This window comes from Elgaria multicarinata, chromosome 7, assembly GCF_023053635.1.
Source record: "Elgaria multicarinata webbii isolate HBS135686 ecotype San Diego chromosome 7, rElgMul1.1.pri, whole genome shotgun sequence".
NCBI classification, from domain to species: Eukaryota; Metazoa; Chordata; class Lepidosauria; order Squamata; family Anguidae; genus Elgaria; species Elgaria multicarinata.
The window spans coordinates 109,126,090-109,135,961 of record NC_086177.1 but is presented as its reverse complement, the minus strand read 5'-3'; the positions used below and the strand labels follow the sequence as shown (position 1 = coordinate 109,135,961).

At 46.0% G+C, this 9,872-nt stretch overlaps 1 protein-coding gene across 1 annotated transcript; it reads left to right on the top strand.

Moving 5' to 3' along the window:
* Nucleotides 1–2,310: 2,310 nt before the first annotated feature.
* Nucleotides 2,311–9,627, top strand: GPR20 (G protein-coupled receptor 20). Its single transcript, XM_063129926.1, has 2 exons — nucleotides 2,311–2,377; nucleotides 8,536–9,627. Exon 2 carries the CDS (start codon nucleotides 8,557–8,559, stop codon nucleotides 9,586–9,588), a length of 1,032 nt encoding a protein of 343 aa, XP_062985996.1. The 5' UTR covers nucleotides 2,311–2,377; nucleotides 8,536–8,556; the 3' UTR covers nucleotides 9,589–9,627.
* The last annotated feature ends 245 nt before the right edge of the window (nucleotides 9,628–9,872 follow it).

Sequence of the window (9,872 nt, the reverse complement as noted above, 5' to 3'; positions counted from 1 at the left end):
TTCCCCATAAAGATGATGAAGGGTTTACAAGTAAGAGACAAGTTCAGTATAACCCTCTAGCCTCACTAATAAAATGTTTTCACTGGATTTTAAATGTGCACTCATATAAATCTAAAGTGGGGTGAGGAACCCAACCATGTCACAGTGTTTCTTATAAAAGAATTCTTCAGGTCATGTTGTTAGGCGGTGATATTTTTTGCTACTGTGACAGCAAGGGGGCAGGGAAGTACCCCGAGAATGCAAATCTTGAGATATTAAAAACAAAAAGGAAGATGTAGCAATATGAGACATCCAACCGGGATATAGCAGGGGCAAAAAACAGATCAGGAGCAAATGGTAGATCTCCTGATGATTGCGGAAGCTCACAAGGAATTCAGACTCCCAATGGTTTATCGATAGCAAAAACAAAGGGCCCCTTTCCCCCTCTTGAGTTAAGCGGCAGAAATCAAGGAAATGTAGAGGGAAATAGAAGTAGATTTGTGTGTCATTTTTTTCCTGTATAATATTGCCAGGATTCGATCATTTTTGTCTGTCTCTTCTGCCAAGACTCTTGTTCATGCATTGGTTATTTCTCGGTTGGACTACTGCAACCTTCTTCTCACTGGCCTTCCTTCTTGTCACATCAGTTTGTTGGTTTCTGTTCACCACTTGCTGCTAAGATCATCTTCTTGGCTCTCCGCACTGACCATGTTACTCCACTTCTGAAATCTCTTCATTGGCTTCCAATTCACCGCAGAATCCAATATAAACTTCTCCTGTTGACCTACAAAGCTTTTCACTGTCTAGCTCCTTCCTATCTCTCCTCTCTCATCTCACACTATTGCCCTGCTCGTGCTCTTCGCTCCTCTGATGCCGTGTTTCTCACCTGCCCAGGGGTCTCTCCTTCCCTTGCTCGGCTTCGTCCATTTTCTTCCGCTGCCCCTTATGCCTGGAACGCTCTTCCAGAACATTTGCGAACTACAAGTTCAATCGCAGTTTTTAAAGCTCAGCTAAAAACTTTTCTTTTTTCTAAAGCTTTTAAAACTTGATTTTGATCTGACTTTTATACTGTTAGTTTTACTCTACCCTGTGCCTGTTTGGTGCATTCTCTTCCCCTTCTTATTGTTTTATTATGATTCTATTAGAATGGAAGCCTATGCAGCAGGGTTTTGCTATTTTATTGTTTTACTCTGTACAGCACCATGTACACTGATGGTGCTATATAAATAAATAAATAAATAAATAATGAAGTGATCAGTGTGCAAGCTGCAGTTATGGGCCTGAAAATAAATTCTGGGGATGAGCATAGACTCAGAGGGACCTTGTTCTGCAATTCTGTGCCTGCTTTGCTGAGCTAATATTTTGCACCTTGGGAAACAAGGTCTGCCTACTTATAGAATCATAGAATCATAGAATAGTAGAGTTGGAAGGGCCCTATAAAGCCATTAAGTCCAACCCCCCACTCAATGCAGGAATCCAACTTAAAGCATCCCTGACAGATGGCTGTCCAGCTGCCTCTTGAATGCCTCTAGTGTGGGAGAGCCCACATGAGGAAAAACTTCCTGACTGTTAGAGCAGTATGACAATGGAATCAGTTACCTAGGGAGGTTGTGGGCTCTCCCGCACTAGAGGCATTCAAGAGGCAGCTGGACAACCATCTGTCAGGGATGCTTTAGGGTGGATTCCTGCATTGAGTAGGGGGTTGGACTCGATGGCCTTGTAGGCCCCTTCCAACTCTGTTATTCTATGATCTATGATTCTATGATTCTATGACAGGGTACTTCTAGACAAGGCATTTATTGCCCCGTCTTATTCGCAGAATTTTACAAGGGTACCAGCATCTCTACACCACTGATATATGGCACTTTTGTAATTAGCCACTAACAGAAGTTTGCGGATCCTTTAGATGACATCGTCAACCTCCTGCACGTCTCCCGTGCCTTCCCCTGGTTATCCCTTTCTAAAAAAAACAACTCTGATAACCTGATTATTTAGAAATATAGCCAATTTCCAACTGTGTGCAGCTGAAGTTGAGCTACAAAACACTCACTAGAGGGTGCTGTCCCACTCAAGGCTATGAGTACTGATGGGGAGGGGGGAGGTTTCAATTACAAGCCAAATGGTCGGCAATTCAAAATACATGGATGCCTTTGTCCACCCACGTAATGGAGCCCATCACAGTCACGCAAAGGAGCACCCCCGGTAAGGCAGCACAATTTCCCCCTAATGTAGAGATGCTCATTGTCTTCAATTTGTGGCCCTCCTGTTTTTTCCCAATACTTCTTCCTTTCTTTTTTTCTTACCAGAACAAACCCTTTAAAGAAGAAAAGACAGAATATCTACACAATCTCTTTTGACCATTAGTTCTAGTGGCCCTCTGTCTGGGAGCGCCCACAGTGTAAGCTCAAAGCGGTCCCCAACCAGCAGTGTGCTTTTTTGTTCAGGCACTTGGAGGCCCCCTCCCCTCCTTCTGTCAGCGCAGTGTTTTGGTGCCTCACCACCTTGTTTGTTTGAGAATAATCCCCCCCCCTTTCATTCTCCAAAGGCTCTGTGTTTAAACTGCCTTTGGATGATTTATCATTTTATTTATACGTGAAGGGTTAAACTAAATCTTTCTCTCTCCCTCTTTTTAATAGTTCGTTTTGTGCCTTGGCAAGTCGCTTCTCAGCCCGGGCTCAGATTGGCCAAATATGGTATTTTACTTTTGTGGAAAGCGAGGGGGCTGGCCAGGCCTACGGAAAGAGGGCTGTTTGTGCCCTGCTGAGAATGAGAGCCAGAGAAAGGGGGTTCTGTCAATAGGAATGGAAGTGGTGCTGTTAGCAAGGGCCCTGAGACTGGTGCACAAGGGGAAGAGAATAGTGCACAAAGCCCTATGAAGAGAGACTGAAAGAACTGGGCATGTTTAACCTGGAGAAGAGAAGATTGAGAGGAGACCTGATAGCACTCTTCAAATACTTAAAAGGTTGTCACACAGAGGAGGGCCAGGATCTCTTCTCGATCCTCCCAGAGTGCAGGACACGGAATAACGGGCTCAAGTTAAAGGAAGCCAGATTCCGGCTGGACATCAGGAAAAACTTCCTGACTGTTAGAGCAGTACGACAAGGGAATCAGTTGCCTGGTGAGGTTGTGGGCTCTCCCATCCTAGAGCCCTTCAAGAGGCAGCTGGACAACCATCTGTCAGGGATGCTTTAGGATGGATTCCTGCATTGAGCAGGGGGTTGGACTCGATGGCCTTGTAGGCCCCTTCCAACTCTGCTATTCTATGATTCTATGATTCTAAGATGGCTGTAACTCACCCTGGAGTAGGCTGTGACAAATTAGCTGGCTGTAGGCTGGATCTACACTACTGCTTTAAAGCGCTTTATAACAGTTTTGACAACTGCATCTGGAGTGTGTCCTGGGCCCAAACAGTTGTCAAAACTGTTATAAAGCGCTTTAAAGCAGTAGTGTAGATCCTGCCTAAGGCAGGCAGCTCTAAGCAGAGCCGACCCAAGACATCTTGCTGCCTGAGGCAAAAGACAAGACGGTGTATCTCCCCTCCCATTTCACATACAATAGCTGCCTGGCTGGTGGCTTCGATTTCAGCACCGAAAGGATTCACAGCCCCACTGAAATTGGAGTCACCACCAGCTTCCACAGGAACCGGCTGTTGAATCTTAATTCAACATTTGCAAGGTGGCAGCATCCCCCACTACACTTAGGGGGCAGCCAGCTAGCCTAGTAGGTACAGGGTAGGTCATGTGGCAGCGCTTCACCGCCGCCCCCCGGCATCCGCCACCGGAGGCCCTCGTTGCAAAACTGAGGGGCAGCAGGTTCAGGACAAACCACAAGAAAGAATGTCTTGATCCGACGGATCATTGACTCAGGAAATTCCGTGTCGCAAAATGTGGCGGTCGACGTCATTGGCTCTAAAAGAGCGTTTCCAAAGATGAATTACCTTTATTACGGCCGTGTGACGGGTTGAGATTGAAATACGTAACACAGATAAATAACAAGAGGAAAAAGAAACCCCATGCAATTTAGCTGGTTTGACTACAGCAACAAACCAGCTGTGCTCTCATATACACAGCAATGAATAAGAAATAAGCCACCTGCTTGAAAAAATATGAGGCCTTGTCTGTGAAAACAGCGCACGATCAGGCTCTCTCATCTGGGCGCCTTGGTGAACTAGTGCTGAGCACTAGTTCAACAATGGAACCAGTTACCTGGGGAGGTTGTGGGCTCTCCCACACTAGAGGCATTCAAGAGACAGCTGGACAGACATCTGTCAGGGATGCTTTAGGGTAGGGTGACCATATGAAAAGGAGGACAGGGCTCCTGTATCTTTAACAGTTGTGTTGAAAAGGAAATTTCAGCAGGTGTCACTGGTATATATGGAGAACCTGTTGAAATTTCCGCTTCATCACAACAATTAAAGCTGCAGGTGCCCTGCCCTCTTTTAAATCTGGTCACTCTAGTATAGCTGCTACACCTTTAACTGCTGTGATGAAAAGGGAATTTCACCAGGTTCTCCATATATACAAATGACACCTGCTGAAATTTTCTTTTCTATGCAACTGTTAAAGATACAGGAGCCCTGTCCTCCTTTTCATACGGTCACCCTACTTTAGGGTGGATTCCTGCATTGAGCAGGGGGTTGGACTCGATGGCCTTTTAGGGCCTTTCCAACTCTACTATTCTATGATTCTAATCCAGAGAGGGTAGATTATATGCAATGCCAAATCAGAATAAACATCATGACATGGAAGTACACATATTAAGTGAGGTTTCAGGGGTTCCAGCATTACATGGTCACAATCTCGATTGAAACGACATTCTCTGAAATCTGCCCGGAAGATTGTGGCAGGTAGAACATTAGAGACGCAATCCTATGCTCTCTTTTTCTCTTACTCCTGACCTGGGGAATAGGCATGTGCTCCGCTCCTATTAGAAGCGCAGAAGCAGGAGCGAATTGGCCTGCTCCGCCTTGCCCAGAGGCGGAGTAGAAGCGGACCGCGGACCCCTAGAAGCAAGGCGAAGAGAAGCACCCATTTTTCGGAGCTCCTCTTTCAGGCGGACCGCTCCGATTGCCATCTTGAAACATTTCGCCCATAGATAACTGGGTTGTTTTTGAAGCTATCGTTCTGAAAATTCTTGTGCTTAGACAGTCATGGATGGGGGTCATTTTGAGACTACTCTCACCTCTCTGTGTCGTGCGGGTCGCGTGCTATATTTTTAAAAAAATCGGGTCAACAAACAGGGACAGCGCGGGTCAAACGGCAGTTTTCGCCCATAGGATTGCATTGCGGAAAAGAATCGGGGATAACTGGGTTGATTTTTAAGCTATCGTTCTGAAAATTCTTGTGCTTAGACAGTCGTGGATGGGGGTCATTTTGAGACTACTCTCACCTCTCTGCGTGGTGCGGGTCGCGCGCTAGAATTTTTTAAAAAGTAGGGTAAAAGCAGGGAAAAGATTACCTTTTCGATTGCTGAGGGGCAAAGTCAACTCCCGGTCATGATCACATGATCCCAAAGTTGGAGGAGGGGATAGGCAAAACGGGTAACTTGGGATTCTGGGAAACTTCTCTTTCTTAGTCTGAACGGACTTTTCCCAGTGTTTTTTAAAACAGTAGCCCCACGAAATGCACAAACACAACCTGTGAAATCATATACTAAGCCAATAATAAGAGATAGAAACACAGCACTGCTACCCACCCTAACTTTGGGGAACAACTGAAAAGATGTGGTGCAAGGGGATGAGCTCCCCTAGGGCATCTCATTGTGGACATGCCCCCACTCTCTCCTGTACTTGGAAGGCCATCAGAGCCTTCCAAAGAGAGTAACCCGGTGGAGCAATGCCTATCATGAGTTGAAGTGAGCGGTCGACTTCTCTTAGTGGTGGAGCGATGCCTATCATGAGTAGAAGTGACAGTTCCACTTCTTAGCGGTGGAGCAATGGCTTTCATGAGTTGAACTGACAGCCTTGCTTCTTAAAAGACTGGTCACTACTAGGACCAGTCAAATTGGCAGCTGCTTCCCCCTCCCCCGGGCACGTCCCCCTATTACTGGTAAAAGACAGATATAACCTTTTTAAAAAAGTTCTTCTTGTTGTTTATTCAGCAACACTGCTGCTTTTAATTCCACCCCTCCTTCGTTTATTTATTTATTTATTTATTCCATTTTATATGCATTACTGGCTTATCCTTGGCTCACTTCCTTATGCCCCCAGAAATGTCTGCTGCCTGCCTGCCTGCCTTCCCTCTCTGCTCCCCTGCCCGCCTTGCAGGGATGTTGTGTGTGTCTGGCTTTGACTCAGGGGGGAGAAGTCCTTCCTGCGCTCACTTGGAGTTTTGGAAGTTCCAAATCCATTTTTCAAGTGTGGAAGAAGATTCATACTCCCCAATTCATGGCATGTTGGGATTTCCTTTGAAATGGCCCCATTGAGAGGTCTGCAGGTTTAAGCCCCGCCAATAAACAGGGGATGATGGGACTGCCTTGAGTCTCGGCGTGCGGCGTATGTATCCCTGGATAAGTTGTCATGGTGGTGAGTTTGAGGGGTTTTTTTAACGTGCAAATTGACGGAGCTATTAGAAAGGGGTGTGAATGGGTGTTGGATTTTCATAAATTCCCCAAAAATCAGGGGATGATGGGACTGCCTTGAGTCTCGGCGTGCGTATGTATCCCTGGATAAGCTTTCATGGTGGTGAGTTTGAGGTTTCTAACGTGCAAATTGACGGAGCTATCGAAAGGGGTCTGAATGGGGTGCCTGATTTTCAAAAAATCCCCAAAAATCAGGGGATGATGGGATTGCCTTGAAACTTGGCGTCCATGTGGACATGTGGATAAGCTATCATGGTGCTGAGTTTGAGGTTTCTAACGTGCAAATTGACGGAGCTATCGAAAGGGGTGTGACTTAGGGTTATGGGTGGTGCATTAGAGGTTAGAGCCCCGCCAAAAAACAGGGGATGATGGGACTGCCTTGAGTCTCGGCGTGCGTATGTATCCCTGGATAAGCTGTCATGGTGCCGAGTTTGAGGTTTCTAATGTGCAAATTGACGGAGCTATCCCAAGGGGTCTGAATGGGGTGCCCGATTTTCAAAAATTCCCCCAAAATCAGGGGATGATGGGATTGCCTTGAAACTTGGCGTGCATGTGTATATGTCCATGAGGTGTCATGGTGCCAAACATGAGGTTTCTAACTTGAACCAAAAAAAAGTTGTTTACTTTTTTAGCTTTCAATGCAACCCTATGGGGGGAAAACAGAGCTCCGATCGGCTCCGGAGCTCCGAGCGGAGCTGGGCGGAGCGAAGCGGCCTGATCCAAAAATCGCGGATCTGGAAGTGAAGTGGAGCGGGGGGTCCATGCACACTCCTACTGGGGAAGCCTGTCTTGACTTTTTCTGTTTTGTTTTGTTCCTTTCCTGCTCCTGCTGTCGGGGGATAATCCCTGTCCTGACAGAAGAAGGGAACCCTTCCAGTGCGGTGCCTGAACGAAAAAGCACGCTGCTGGTTGAGGACTGTGATATCTGGCTGGGCCATGCTGGGAGTTATAGAACTTCTTTCTAGCTAAACACGCATAGGATTGCATCCTAAATTCATATAGATGTTAAGTAAGAGCTGGAGTCCTGGCAGAGAAAGGAAGTGGTATTATTGTTCCATCAGGCATTTGGTATTAACCAGAAGAGACCAACTGCTGTTAATCAAAACTTAGGCCAGATCTACACTACTGCTTTAAAGTGCTTTATAACAGTTATAAAGCACTTTAACTGCTTTAAAGCGCTATAAAACTGTTATAAAGCGCTTTAAAGCAGTAGTGTAGATCCGGCCTTAAATAGTTTTAGGCTGCAGCCCTAAAAACACTTGCTACAGAGAAAATGCCATTGAATGCAGTGAGAGTTTCTCCCGAGTAGACATGAATTATCATTATACTGTTGGGGTTTAAAAATTGTACTATGTACACTTCTAGTGCACTGCTTTTTATATCTTCTGTAAACCACTTGGAGTAATAAAGGGAAAGGATTGCTTATAAACAGTAAACAAACAAATAAACACAACTTTAACATGAAAAAAAAATGTACAGAATGCATGTAGCGCAGATACTTTGTGTGTTTCAGGGAATGAGTCTTCCCTTAAGTAAAATAACCGAAATCAGTTGCTGTGATCCCAAAAGGAAGATCCATGCATGGAAGCAGTGGGATTTTGCGCATGGAATTCCAGGGCTAGATTGGGAATAACACCTGTATATCAAATGTATGTTCCTGTCTACAAAATTTACTTTGCAAAGTGATCCAGAGGCCTGGCAAGGTCAAGACTAGTTTGAGCCAAATCCCCCTAGAAATCAGCAGTGTTTTCAGTGCTTTTGCTCTCTGAAGTAAAAACGGCAGTATTTCTGAGCATGTGCAAAGTGTTGTTTGCCTCACCATTAAGTCGTCAGATATATTTAGAAATAAGGGCAGGAAGAGTCCTATATCTTCATTTAAAAAAAAAGTCATAGAGCCCAAAGCCTATTTCTGACATTATAGTTCTGTGCAATGTGAAACTTACTGGACTCTGAACCTGGCTTGCTTGTATCTCGTAGGTGCCAGCACGACCACTGACCATGGAGCCCTCCAACTACTCTACAGTGATGCCCAACGCCACTGACCTGTTTAACAAATTTGTCCACCTGGATAGAGAACTGTCAGATACATTTTATACTCTGTGGATAGTATTGGTGGTGGTCAACGCCATCATTTTCTTGGTGGGTGTGGTGTTGAACTCTTTGGCCCTCTACGTCTTCTGCTTCCGCACCAAGACAAAAACCACCTCGGTAATCTACACTATCAATCTGATCATCACCGATTTGCTAGTGGGCTTCTCCTTGCCTATCCGGATCATCATGCACTACAGTGCCAGGGACTGTAAGACCTGTGCCCTCATCCACATCTTCACCTACTTCGTCAACATGTACTGCAGCATCCTGTTCCTTACATGTATCTGCATAGACCGCTACTTGGCTATTGTCCAGGTGGAAGCCTCTCGGAAGTGGAGGAACCCCAACTACGCCAAGGGCATCTGTGTTTTCATCTGGGTCTTTGCCACGGTGGTCACCTTCTCCATCCTCACCATGGCCATGAAGTTCTCCGACTGCTGCATCGCCCAAATCTTGCCCCTGATGGTCTGCGAGTACGTCTTCCCCCTCATCATCATCACGTTCTTCACCACCAGGATCATGTGCGCCCTCTCCAAGCCGACTCTCATGCACCAGAGCCGCGAGAGGCGGATGAGGGCCGTACAGCTCCTCATCACCGTCCTCATCATCTTCATGATTTGCTTCACCCCGTTCCACGTGCGCCAGCTGGCCATTTCCATCAACCCCGGCATGTCCAACAACATCAGCTTGGTTGTTTACCATGTGACTGTCACCTTAAGCAGCCTCAACAGTTGCATGGACCCAATCGTCTACTGCTTTGTGACCAACAACTTCCAGTCAACCATGAAAAACATATTCAGGAAGTCTGAACCTGAGCAAACCAGCGGTGACATCATCAGTGTCAACAAGGGATCTGGTTCAAATGCAATCATAGCTTTTACCAATGCTATAGGTACTCCGTTGGGCCTGCCTTCACCTAACAGTACAGTGAGCTCCTAAAGGCAGTAAGACTCCCAACAGAAGTTGTTGTAAACGTTGTCCGGATATGTGGTCCTATTCTCTTTTCTAAGAGAACTTTAGAACATCACATTGACTTTCAGAACTCTTTGGGTTCTGCAGTGACACCATCCCTTTGTGTATGGCAGCTGGCTTCATAATCTGGGAAATGATATCATGATGTTTCCGCTCTTGCACAAATTCTGGGATTGAGTCCCGGGATGCCTTCTGCATTTCGACCCTGTACCGGCTTCGCCAGGCTGGGAATGACGGAGAAAAGAAGAGAC

Bases quoted from the DNA above. Each gene is read 5' to 3' on its own strand.
- GPR20 (XM_063129926.1), top strand. From the start codon at position 8,557: ATGGAGCCCTCCAACTACTCTACAGTGATGCCCAACGCCACTGACCTG.